This window comes from Salarias fasciatus, chromosome 9, assembly GCF_902148845.1.
Source record: "Salarias fasciatus chromosome 9, fSalaFa1.1, whole genome shotgun sequence".
Lineage (NCBI taxonomy): Eukaryota > Metazoa > Chordata > Actinopteri > Blenniiformes > Blenniidae > Salarias > Salarias fasciatus.
Window position 1 is genome coordinate 10,229,134 of NC_043753.1, and position 13,609 is coordinate 10,242,742.

Sequence of the window (13,609 nt, forward strand, 5' to 3'; positions counted from 1 at the left end):
CTGTGCTACACAGCCAACACAGAGCGCTCCAATATGTTTTCTCTGAGCAGTAGAAGCTTGAAAATCTGCAGGTAATTTCAAGTTTTTGACAAAAGGAGTTCTTCTGGGTTTTTAATTTCAAAATCTGATGTATTTTTTTATCTTTGTAAATTAATTAATGTTGGCTTAATATCGAGCTCTATGCCGATGATGTATTCATTTATACATCTGTTCCAGTGATTTAAAAAAAAAGAAAAGAAAAGAAAGCAGACTTTCAAAATCTTTCTCATTCATTAAACATCGTCCTTCATGGTGAAACCGACTTTATCTAATATATACTTATACATGTTTTAGTATCCAGTGCGTTTCTGCTCCTGATACCTGCTGCACAGCTGCGTATCCTCAACCCTCTAATCTGAACCATTACTGCTTTGTGCTCTGGGTTGAGGGACTTTCAGCTGAAGAAAAGGTGAATTGTAAATGTTAAGTTGGGAGAATTTACAGCCATGTTTTATGCGGCAAAAATAAAAATCCCAAGAGGGGACACATTTGTTCAATTTCACTTGTCTAATGAAGACAATACACTAACTTTAGGAGGAGGGGACAAAAAAAAAAGTTATTCCAAGATTTTAAGACTCACTCCTGCAGCGAAAACAACTTATTAAGTCATTTTTATCATGGGTGGACTTCCTGTAGCAGTGGTCATTAACAATAAGGTCAAAGTATTTTAGCTGGCACGGAGACGGAGAGACAATGGAGGAAAGATGGGAGAGGAAAGACAGAGAGTGGGGGAGAGGGAAAACCAGAGCAGGAGGGGAGTCAGAGACAAAAGCTGTGGAAGGCCACTGAGTCAGGAGGGAGTCTCCACTGCGGGGGAGTCGGTTCGCTCTCCCCTCGGTTTGATTATCAAAACTTGGCTGCCAGTCAGAAACACACTCAGACCGCGTGTTTGAGTCCGTATCAGCCACAAACAGAGGCTGAAACCTCCACGCTTGACCTCTGCAGGCTGGTCTCAGGGTCATTACGCTCGGGGTTGAGGTCGGACGGCGACTCGAAGTCAACGCGTCGTCCTCCGGGTCGCCGCGATGGTTTTCCCCCCCATCGCACACCGAGAGACTCCGTTACCCCCAGCAGGCCCTGAAGGCGTAGCTGAGTGAAACCTAAGCGGAGAGCGGGTCCCCCGGGGCCGGCGGGGCGTAGGAGCCAGATTGAGGCCAGATGTTGCAGATGCAGGAACGAGCCAACGGGACCGAGGTCCATTTATAGGCTCAGCCAGCCGCTCTGTGCTGCAACGTATTGATAATGACGCCGTTCACCGCCGAGGCTTTGCGTGAACTCAACATCCTCTCAGTTTACACCGAGACAAGAGGGAAAATGGCTTTTTTTTTTTTTGTTTCGTTTTTTGTGAGGAAACCTTTCGAGTCAAACTAAATCCTGTTTTGAATTTTATGGTCATTATTTAAAAACTGAAATAGCTGTAACTGAAGTTTTTACTTCTTTGAAAAGTGCAGGATTTATGGTGCAAATAAAAAGTAACATGGGAAAGTATCTCTTGCATTCCTTCTGTCTAAATGATGTGCAGATAGTTATGGAGCTACTTACTAGCTGGATGCTAGTCGATGTTACATCAATTGGTTGGAGAAAGATGTGCTATAATCCGGATTAAGGTTTATTACAATAGCTTTTTTAATACTTTTTTTTATGGTTTTTTTTTTTCATCCTAGATGGAAAACCCTTTTCTTTGCTGTTTCTTTGATGATTATTGTGCGTTGTGCTGGTAAAGTGACTTTAATCACTATAATGAGGGAATTCAAACTCCTACCTTCCAGTGTCGTTGGTGGTCAGAAGCAGGCATAAACAGCAAGCTGACGACTTTCATTTCCTACTCTAACTCCTGAGGGAAACCCAAGCTACTTTTTAGCTTTGTTTATTCCTTATTTTCTTGCTGACCTCTTTTATGTTTTGTCTTTAGTGTTTACATGTTCGGATTACGTTTGAAAAATAGAATAAACTCTTCGCAGGAAACTGATGGTAGCAACTTGGTGTGTGTAGAAAATCTGTCTTATGGTGCAAAACAAGCTCAAACACTATGTCAACACTAAAAACCAGCCTCTACAAAACATGAACACAGACAACGCGTAAGACTGCAAACCGAGAAACAGTGAAATCCACAAAGAAAAGCTGCAACGGTGAAGGAACGGAAAAAAGCCACACGCTGAGGTACAAACCTGACTTCTACCTGTCTGCAAAGCCATGAAAGAACATCATAAAGTCTTTTTTTTTTTTTTTTTTTGGGGGGGGGGGGTAGGAGGTGTTCTGCAAGTTTTTCTTTCTTTTTTCAGGAAAAGGTTGAAAGACACATCTGCAGACAATAAAACAACCTTCGAAAGCCTGTTAGAAACCTACAGCAGGGCGATCCAAACCTTTCAAACGAATCCCAGAATAGACTGTGTGAAAGTACCAGACGCAGTTAGACTACTTTAACAATTAGCCACAAATGAGCAAACACTTTATTATTCTTGGAGCAAGTCTGCAATGCTATTTGTAGAACTTAGAGCTTGGTGCAAGTTACACAGCGGAGGCGGTGTATGTATGCTACACAATCAAACGGCAGCAGTAAATCTGTGATGACTGAAAAAGCAAAAAAACGCTTTTATATAAAGTATGACAATGTGTGGATTTTTTTGCACTTTGTTGTATTAATTCCATTACTGAATGAATATTTTAGTGCTAATAGCGTTTCTAACTTGGAACGTTATTTTGACACACGACTTGGTTTTTAACTCCTCTGCCGTTCTACTTTCCTGCTGTCATAACCACTACGGCCACTAGAGGGCCACGTTGAGTTTGACCTCCTGACTCCAGCAGAGGCAGTTTGAACCAATACTCTTCTTTTTCTGCAAACCCATTTGTAACCATGTTTAATCTATTTGATGAAATATTCCAAACACACTGTGATACTTCTTCGGCCCCTTTGCAGGTTTTCAAGTGAAAACAGAAAACTTTAGTCGAGCTTTGAGCGTCTGTTGACATGACAACGGTGCTCGGAACCACAGAAAACGCGATTTTTTTGAAATCGCCTCCCATAGTGGAACATTTCTGACTTCATTTTTGTGGAAAAAGGACAAAATGCAACTTTTTATTGGCATTCATCTAAGAGAGAAGTCTTCAAATTGGCACCGGGCTAAAAAAAAAGTTGATTAAAAATCACAGGATGATGTCTCCAACTGAGAATTTTATTCACTGCAGTTTGAAGTTAAGAGGTCAATACTGTGAAATAGTTTTAAAAAACTGGCCCCCAGCTGTGTTTCTTTCATGCAGGCTTAGTAACACTTCATCACTGCACCTCAAATTTCTGTACTGACATACTTCATCGTTCAACAGGGCGGATCTGTGAAGCAGAGCGTCATGGCTCTGTTATGCAGATAAAAGATGGGGAATTCATCAGGTCACCATCAGACAAATATCTACAGAAGTTCTCATACATGTAATCAGAAGATTAATAAGCTGATTGTTTCATTCCAGCCTTAGTTTGTCCTGGAAAACTCTCCAAATCTACAGTAAATGATGTGCCTGCACCCACCATCTGTTAGACACGTTGTATTTAAAAATCCTGACATCTTTGAAGAGTCGAAACCTTCAAAAGAAGGTTTATTTATGGCTTCACCCAGTGGCCACAAATCCTCCGTCCACTGACGCGAAACGTGATTATTTATGTCAAAAAGATTCAACATGTCTCGTTTGAGCTTGATAAATTTCATGTTCTCCATGTCAAAACCCAGCTGCTACACCATGGAATCAGAAACTCAGGTGTGGTCAGATGTGTTTCTTTCTCACAGTAACACTTGCAGCACAGATCTCCAGCAGCGATACGAGCGCGCACAATAAACTATAGAAGTCTATATCTGTGTTTTCACAGCGCACGAATGAAACAATCATCTCTCCAGGAGAAACTCAAACACTGGAAAGCTCTTGTTCTTCATACCGGTCCCGCCTCCTCCTCCTCCTCCTCCTCCTCCTCCTCCTGCTGGGGACGGGGAGGGTAGAAGAAGTGAAGGAGTCCGCTCTCTGCCATTGTTCTCGCTCTGGAAGTCTGGGGCCGGGACGGGACGGCGCTGGTCGGGTACCGGGCGGCGGTCTGTCGCTATGACGGACTCCGGTCCGAAGCTGGGGGTGCTGCTGCTGCTGGCGGTGCTGCTGCAGACTCTGGTGGTCACCATCACGGTGCTGCACTTCACCACAGCTCTCAACTCGGTAAGGAAAAAAAAAAACTCCGGAGCGACGGACCGGAGACGCTCGGAGGGGTTTTTACGCACCGCCATGCGTTACGCACGGCGCGGCGGGAGCGGAGCCTGGAGGGGGGGCTTCCCGCAGCCGTGCAGCGATTAAACTTGCTTGCTGACCTTGAACATCTTCAAGCAAATTCCCACAAACTCCAGAGCCCAACCGACTTCTGCAGACTGATTTCTTTTTTTGAAGTTTCAACGCGCTTTGCTCCTGTTGCGCTTCAAGACACAGATAGTCCACGTCTGTCTTCTTTCTCTTTCTTTTTTGCACAATGCAATTTTTTTTCTGATAAATTGCATTGTTATGCATTCGCGTGTGCGTGTTTGCTGCTTTGCGTGTTTGCACAAACAGAAACTACAGAGACAAGGAAGTGAAGAACAGCTCGAGGTGGATTGCAGATATTTTTTATGATTAGCTGATATTGTCAGGATGTTTTACTGTGTGTTTTACTGTGTGTGTGTGTGTGTGTGTGTGTGTGTGTGTGTGTGTGTGTGTGTGTGTGTGTGTGTGTGTGTGTGTCAGACCTGCTCTGCTTGTTTCTTCTCTCACCTGGATTCCGTCCAGCCCATCTCTCTCAGGCTGTGTTTACAGTCATTATTCATTAACCCAGATGAGATGCTTCAAGGATAAGTGGGAAATGAAACCCAAACAGAAGAAGAGCGAGGCGAAGAGCTCCTCTGGCTGCAAAATCTGTGGAGTCAGGCTTTTTTTTTTTGAGTAAACTGTGATTGTGGTTACACGGCTTATACTGTATTTCAGTCCTGATAGTCAGCTAAACTGCTTGTGATGAAACGATTACTTGCCTGCTCTGACAGGAAAACAAATCACTGCACACAAACAAGACGGCTGGATCTGGGGCTGACGGGTTTCCCCTGACTTTCCTCGCTCTCGCAGATGAAGGAGACGTTTGCCAGGAGCAGCGTTTCGTGTCTGACGGGCGCCGACCTGCAGAGCATCACGGCAGTGAGAGGAGATCCGTGCTGGCAGGTCACCCAGCAGCTCCACCTGCTCATCGAGAAGGTAGCAGAGGAGGAAGGAACACACACACACACACACACACTCACACCTGTTAGGTAATACCGGCCCAATCGCTGAGCCATGCACTCTTTTTAAACAAAGGGACTCGAACCCGAGTTCAGGGGTCACGTGTGACCCAAGATTTGGCCCACAGGCCTTATGTTTGACTCCTCAAGATCAAGACTTCAGCTTGATGCCCCATAAATGGAACCATCAGGCAATCTCTGAAGTGAAAATAAAAGAAAGGATAGAGTAGATCATTCACCACTGAACTCTCAGTAATGTTTTGTCTTAAAATGATTTTTCACAGAAATCCATCATGAAACCTCGTACAGGTTCAAACACTCAGAAGATCATATTCATCACCCAGGAATTGTAAACGTGTTTAAAGCACATTTCTAGGTCCTGCTTATCACATAAATCCCTTCCTATGGAGTTTTAGGAGCACACTTCTTCTCCTAATTGCACATCTGTGGCGCATATTTTAGCAGTGATTTTTGGTTGAATGTCATATTTCCTCATTTTTTGCACATTTGAAGATTGGTAGCTGCTGTTCAGATCTATTGGAGCTAAAACATTTTTTGTTTGATGTCTTTAGTTTGATATTTTTGGGAAATCTTGATTTTTTTATTTTTATTTTTTTTACCCAAACTGTTTTGATCATTTAACTTTCGCTTCTTCAAATAGATTTAACCTCCACTAATTTCTTTTAATTACATTTTTCCTTCAAGTTTTATAAAGAAAAAAATATGTAAGAAAAAGGCAACCCCTGAAACCTCCCTGAAGCTCAGTGGTGCCCCCTAGTGGATCCTCACTTTGACACGCAGTATTGAAGTCTCGAGTTTTTATTTTCTTCTTTTTGTTTATTGTGCTTATTATAGATGCACCGCAGGATCATTGACTTATATTTTGTGTCATTTCAGTTGAAATCAATGTTGCAGCGGTGCAAATAAATGCGGAATATCCTTCAAATGTGCACAACTATTAAAGTTATGAGTTGAAATGTGGGTTTATAAAGTGAAAAATGGTCGTGAATGCTGTAAAAACAAATTGGTTAACGATACCACACACAGACAGGATCTTCTGGGAAGCCTGTCAGTAATTACAAAGCATGACTTCACTGCGTTGCGTCATAAAACACGATATCAGTGTTGTTGATCTCTGCTAATGACGGATTATTTGGCTCAGATGCTGAGATTTCAGAACCTGCATGTTTCCCCCGCGCTCCTACTGCATTAAAACTTCAGACTGCATCAATGTTTTAGCTGCAAAGGAAAACAAAACACATGTTTAAAAAGCTTGAATTTCAGTTTTATTTGAGTTTCTGTTGAAGGCTTTGCAGCTGTGCGGTAAAACAGGGTTCGGAGTTTTAGTTTCTTCGCCTGATTGGTCCTGAATTAGTTCAACTATAAATCTTAGTCCAGTTAACTGGATCCAGCATCTATGAAATAACATGAGATTAACTTTATTTATATGTCATCAGTCACACACGTTATGATGAAATGGATGTGTAGAAACCTCTCTGCATCACTGGTTTTAGTTATTTTTTTCTCTTTTAGGCTCAGTGTAAATGTAAATTGATAATAATTTGGGAGAACCTGCAGCCGCCACAAAACTTTGTGGGAAAAAAAACTCCTCTTTCTTTCACAAAGAAAAATGTGAATATTATCTTCCAGTGTTTCTGCTCTGGACTCAAAGTTTATTGTAATTTCAGTGGAGTGAACCTTTGGTGACTACAAAACTTGATTAAAAAGGCTATTTCCAGAGCTACTATCTGGTTTAGTGTTTTCCTGGTCTCGCTCCAAAAGTTAATACTCACAAATCAAAATGAGAATTTTTAGGTATTTCTCTAAAAACACGTGGATTCCCGTGAGATGGAACCACACACGGCAGTAGTAATGTTGTAATATAAAAACAAATATGAACATTTGTGAAGAGAACAAGAATAAACCTGAACGAGGCGCATTGCGTGAAATCTCTTCTGCTGTTCGGGAGCAGTTACAGAATCTAAAGACTTCATTGTTAGACCAAAAAGGAAAAAAAAAAACCCCAATAACTTCCTCAGGGGAATTCACTGACAGCTTTATCTTTAAACTAGACACGGGTCGGGGGGGCTCGAGGTAATCATCATTATCAATATCAGAGACTTCCTGTGAATATTAGCCTGAGAGGAAAAAAACCCAGAAATGATCCAAATCACCGTCTGCAGACACACAATGAACTCCTTCATAGCTGGAGATGTGATGTGATCCTGCAAGGTTTAATCAGCACAGGAATGCACCTGCACCTACACACACACACACACACACACACACACACACACACACACACACACACTGAAAACCCATCATTCCCAAGCTATTTGTGCACATTGTTTGTTTTTGTTCCCCTGGTCCTCCTCCCCTGACTTCACTGCCTTTTAAATACCTCCAGTCGGCCTGTTTCTGACTCGGCTGCCCGATTAAATTTAGTGGAGAACATAAACACAACGCCGGGCCAGTTTGAGCTGGAACATCAGCTCAGAGCAGTTCAGCCCAGGAAAGCTCACCAAACCTTCTCCAGGTCACATTTTAAGTGAAAACGTATCATTTCTTAACTCTTAGTTCAGACAACTTGCTGCTGCTTGATGCTTTTTTCCTCTCTTGCCTCCCAGTTGAAGCCTTTTAAATCTAGAATTTTTGACCTCTTCAGCCAACACAAGGAAGCTGGGAGAGAGGGGCTGAGTTTGCAGAGAGGGATCTCTTAACGGCCTTGACGAGAAGTTTTTTTTTTTTTTTTCATTCACAAACTTCCTCAACATGATGTCAGCATATTTCCAGGGTCAGGGTGGAACAGCGGGTCGTGAGGCAGTGAGCTGACCGCTCCTGTTTAGACTGTTCTCACAGCTTTCTGCACGCACAAGCTTCTGTTTAGCCTCACGTTTGCGTTGTTCTGCCCTGGAGCCACACACACTCACTGCAGTCAGCAGCTGGCTTCAGTCACATGGTTTTTGAATTGTTAGAAGAAAGTAAAGAAAACCCATGTATGCACAGGGAGACTGTGCAAACTCCCAAAAAAAAAAAAAAACAAGGCTCATCCAGGCAATTTTGAATCACTGAAGAGTTTTGACTTCATGTCTGACTTTCTGTGTGTTGAAAGCGTTTATGTCTCCACGGTAAATGATTTTCCACTGTTTTCCTTCCAGTCTTTGTCTCAGCGCTACCAGAGGCAGATTTCATCAGCAGTGAGAGGTATGAACTCAGCAGAAGAAGAAAAGAGCCTCCTATTTTCTGGTTCCTTCTGTCCCCTGATCGAGGTCTGAAATTCACGTGTTTCAAACGCATCTTCCTCAAAGCCGATGGCACCGGATTGAAAGCTGGAGCCAAAAGCTTCTCAGTCTGACCTTGTAGAATCTCGATATTTTCTCCTCTATTATTGAAACAACAAAACAAGTGACAAAATCATTTTACCTCACAATCAAAATAATGAAAAACATTTGGGTTTTTTGTGTGTTCTGTCAAGCTGTTTGTGCTCGAGTTAATTTGATATGAAGGAAACATGAGCATCTGGCCGGTAGAGAACACCAGTTCATTATTTTAGTGAAAGGTTTCAATTAGGAATGAATTGAAAAATAAGAAAAAACAGATGGAAATTCATCACCTACTTATCCATTCGATTTTTTATCCTTTTTGTTTTTAGGGGCTTTTCAGAAGTAATTCTGCACTTTTGTTCTTTATGTCTTCAACTTCTTTTGTGTCGTTGCTGAAATGTACAGCCAGAAGCAGCTCAGTGTGACACTGAAGCCACTTTGTATTTATATTTCCTCCTCTGTTAATGAGGAAGAGAGGAAGAAAGTTTCCAGAGTGGCTGATATTATGCTGTAATGGCGCCACCAAGTGTTGAAATCATTGTCAAAACACAGAATTTGCAAAATCTGTGAATATTTCATGTGTTTCTACATCCCAGGTTCAGTAAAGAAACACTTTTTGTATGTTAATTTCTTAATGATTTCTCATTGAATATAATTTATTGTCTCTTTTCTCCCCCTCCTCTCTCTGCTAGATGAGGTTTCTCGGGTGCTGCCCTCACTTGTGATGGAGGACAGGGCTTCGCCTCGCCCCAAAGTGGCGGCTCACGTCACCGGCAGCTTCGTGCCCAAAGTGGAGCGAGTGGAGGGAGGTGAGTCCTGCAGGACCCGACCGCGACGCAGGGGCAGGGTTTATGGTCCGGCAATGGACAGTGTTTGTTCTCTGCACGCGTGTGTGTATGTGCGTGTGTGTGTTTGTGTGTGTGTGTGTGGGTTCATTACCAAACAAACAACAGCACCCACTAGTGGTCACACAGCAAAATTACATAGTCTTTATTCTTTCAAAGTTTTTCGCACACAAAAACAATACGTTTTCACCATTTCACCACATTTCTTTCAACAAAAAAACAAAAGTCTAAATGTTAGAATTAAAGATAAACTAAAGGCACAACAAAATTGTCACAAATATTTTTGAAAATCATTAAAAATGTTGAACATTTATTTCAAATACTGTAAAATGAAATCAATCAAAATAAACATACTAATTGAAAATTCAAAGAAACGTGTTAGAAAAATACTTCAGTTATCAATCAGTTGAAATAACAAATATCAATTCAAATAACAAATAAAAATGTTTTGAAATAGCTGTTGAGAATTACACTCTTAAAAAAAGCATTTTTGTGAAATATTTCAATAAAAAAAAATCAAGAAAGGTATATTGTAAAATTAAAATCTGCTCTTAAATATCATGTCTTTTCTGATGTTTATTATTATCCAGTGACTGAGTCACATTATGACCAAAAAAATAAAGTTGTCATAGAGATCAATGCATCATGTACCTGTTAGTTACATTCATTGTTTATTATTAGCTGGAGTTAGTTTGATTCATTGCTTCTGATTGTAGTTGAATTCTGGTTTTCTGAAGCTTGTTTCTGTATTATCGGGTGTTTTACTGATACGTTGAGATCCAGACTGCAGACTTGGTTTCTCCTCTGACCTTGTTGGTTTCTCCCCTGACCTTCCTGGTGTGCCGCAGCCCCGGCCTCGCCGGGGCGCCGGGTCCAGGGCCAGAAGATCTCGTGGTGGGAGGGGCAGAAGGGGCTGGCCTTCCTGCAGGACGTCCAGCTGGTGGACGGCGAGCTGGTGGTGCCGCGGCCCGGACTCTACTACGTCTACGCCCAGACCTACTTCAGACATAGCCACTCTCTGGAGGAGGAGGATGAGGAGGAGGAAGAGGAGGAAGAGCAGGGCGAGCGGGGCAGACCGCTGCTGCAGTACGTTTATAAAAAGGTGACTTCCCTCCGTCTTCTTCATTTGGTTTTTATTTGGCTGAATGAGTCATTTTTGACTGCTTGACGGGTTTTCAAAGGTGAACTGTGAACGTCTGATCCCTGTGGGGTTTCTGCTGTCAAAGCCGGACTTCGTAATGCGTTCTGTTTTAATCAGCGAAGTCCTGGAAAGACGAGAGATTGAAGAAAACATCTGCCAAGAAATCACTCTGTTAATCAGAAACATGACCTGAGTCATAGTTTGAACAAAAACCCATGTTTCCTATTATCCAGCGCATTTCACTTGTTTTGCTTCATATTTTCTCCTGACATGTTTATTTCATTGATTTTTATGTTACCATCAATATTTTTCTATCTCGTGTTTTGATTTTATGTAACTTGTAAATTGTTATTTTATTTTTAAACATTGAATCATTGAATTGAGTTGATGTCTTGAAGTTTACATTTTTTTCACAGTGACGTCTTGTTTGTTGAAATTGCTGCCATCTGCAGCAAAGACTTTGTTTGCCTTTCTAATAATAGAAACTTTTTTATTTTAAATTAAGATTTGACATCTCGTTTATTCTTTATCATTTATTTTCATTTATTTTATTAGTTATGCTGCTTCATAATGTGAATTTTCTTTTCGAGTCCCTCTTTGGTAAACCTCACGTCTTCCAGTGCAGTTTGGAAGCTGAAGCTGTGTCTCGTCCTCCAGGTGGGCTCCTACCCGGTTCCCATCCTGCTGATGAAGACCAGCCGGACCTCCTGCTGGTCCCGCGGCTCCCAGTTCTCGCTGCACTCCGCCCACCAGGGGGGGCTCTTCCCGCTCAGCGCCGGCGACCGCCTCTTCGTCACCGTCACCAACGCCTCGGCCGTGGACATGGACGAGAAGAGCAGCTTCTTCGGGGCGTTCCTCATCAGCTAGGGGAGGAGGAACCCGGAGGGGACTCGAACCGTGTTCCCATGACGGAGTCTGCCACTTTTCCAGCTTCACAGTCCAGAGAAGTTTCACAACACGGGTTTCTGGGGCAGATTAATCCAACTGAAACGTGAGCGACGATCAGACTGAGGAGAGACGACCTGCAGACACTTCTGAGATCCAGATGTTCGGATCTTAAAGGGGCGGGTGGAAGATGAATGCAATACCAGTTTTGTCCACTAGGTGGCAGCAAAGAATCCGTTTGATTGAAAACTTTGATTTATGCTTTTTTATTCACAGAAAAACCTGTGACTTCTCTGAATTTTAAAAAATTCTTTGTAAGCCTTTTTCACTCATTTCACTTTTATTTCCTTTTTAAAAAAATATCTTATTATGTTCTAGTATTTTGGTTTAGTCTTATTTTTATTTTATTTTCAAGCATTGCTTTTTTTTCGTTCAAAATTTTTAGATTTATCATCTCTCACATTTTATTTCCATTATGATTTTTTTTTCTTCATTTAGAATTCTTTAGAATTCTTTGTCTTTTTTTCTTTTGCATTTATTCTCCTCAAACAGAAATATTATAATTCAGTGGGAGCTTCATCTCCTCCACCTGCAGGAAACAAAGTCTGATCACATTTTGATCACTTTTTTAATGAAAAAGTGTTTTTAAGAAACATTTGTGCAAATCTCTCCTCAGTCTGATAAATGTGAGATTTATTTTTTCAGTTTGCTTAAAGATGTAAATATTGCTCTATGTTCCTTTTTTTAAAAAAATTATTTTTTTAACAAAATTTGAAAAATGAGGGCTTTTTTGTTTTCGTCAAACCGTTTCCATTCTGGCAGATTAAAGCTGTCACTTGACTTTCTTTGTGGGGGAAACCAGAGACGTGGAGGACGTGCAGTGTTTCTGCTGGCCGCTGCCCCGCGCCCCGTCTCCTCCTGCCTGGCTCGATCCCGGTGACCGTTAAAGTGTCCCCGGCGCTCCGGGCTCATGTTGTGATGGATTAAACGCAGATGTTGGTGTAACGCTCCGGGCTGCAGCCGAACAGCAGAGCTCTGGGGCTGGTTTGTTTCACTGCAGCCTCATGAACTCCAGTGGATGAAACAAAAAAAAAAAAAAAAACGTTTAAATGTCTCTTTTTACTCATTTTATTTACTTTTGTGGGAGTAAAATGTCCATTTAATATCTTTTTGACTTCACTTCTCGTCTGTTTTGATAGTTTCACCTAGTTTTGTGTAGTTTTTCATGTTTTTGTTTGGTAGTTTTAACTGATTTCTATCTCCTTTCTGTGCTTATTTATAGTAATTTAGTTTTCTTATTCTGGTAGTTTAACATGTCTTTATCATTACTTTGTGTTTTTCTTCTAGTTTTGTCTTTTTGTTGGTAGTTTTGCTGGTTTATTTCTCATTTTTTGCTTCTTCCTCATCAGTTTTCCTTTATAGAAGTTAGTCTTAGGTTTTCGTTGTGGTTAGTTTTTGTCTCTTTCAGGGAGTGTGATGCGTTTAGTCACTTTGTGCGTCATTGTGGTCACTTTGTGTCTTACAGTAGTTTTGTGTATCTTTCTGTATATTTTACATGTTTTTAGTAGTAGGTTTGTTTTTGTTGTGATATTTTTCATTTTTTTTTTAGCCTATTTGTGTCTTTTTCTGTCAGTTTTACTGGTTTTATGGTTGCTTTGTTGTCTATTGAAGACATTTTGTTTTATTTGTATTATCCTTATGTTTTTGTCATCAGTCTGTCTTTTATTATCATTTTTCTAATTTTGTGCTTTTTTTGTTGTCATGTCTTTTTGTGGACATGTCACATGTTTTCATTGACATTTTGTACCTCTTTTTTGCGTATTTTATGTGTTGCTGTTGGAATATTCTCATTTTTCTTACTTTTGTCTCCTTGTAGCTTTGTGTCCTCGCAGTGTTATGTGCGTTAGTTGTTGTTTAGTCGTTTCATGCCCTTAGATTTCCTTCCACCAGTTTTTTTGGGCACTTTGTTGTACTTTCACGTGTTATAGTCATTTTTTTGACCATTTGAGGAGATTTCCTAATCGATTTAGACACGTTTGAAATTATTTCATGTGTCTTAGTTTTGTTTATTAGCTGTGCCATTTTGTTAGGTTTCAGTGTTTTGCA

At 41.1% G+C, this 13,609-nt stretch overlaps 1 protein-coding gene across 1 annotated transcript; it reads left to right on the plus strand.

The window, feature by feature from the left end:
- The first annotated feature begins 3,771 nt into the window (after positions 1–3,771).
- Positions 3,772–12,668, plus strand: LOC115394711 (tumor necrosis factor ligand superfamily member 10-like). The gene is made up of 7 exons (XM_030100062.1): positions 3,772–3,794; positions 3,927–4,233; positions 5,161–5,286; positions 8,468–8,513; positions 9,325–9,441; positions 10,326–10,579; positions 11,276–12,668. Exons 1-7 carry the CDS (start codon positions 3,772–3,774, stop codon positions 11,483–11,485), a joined length of 1,083 nt encoding a protein of 360 aa, XP_029955922.1. The 3' UTR covers positions 11,486–12,668.
- The last annotated feature ends 941 nt before the right edge of the window (positions 12,669–13,609 follow it).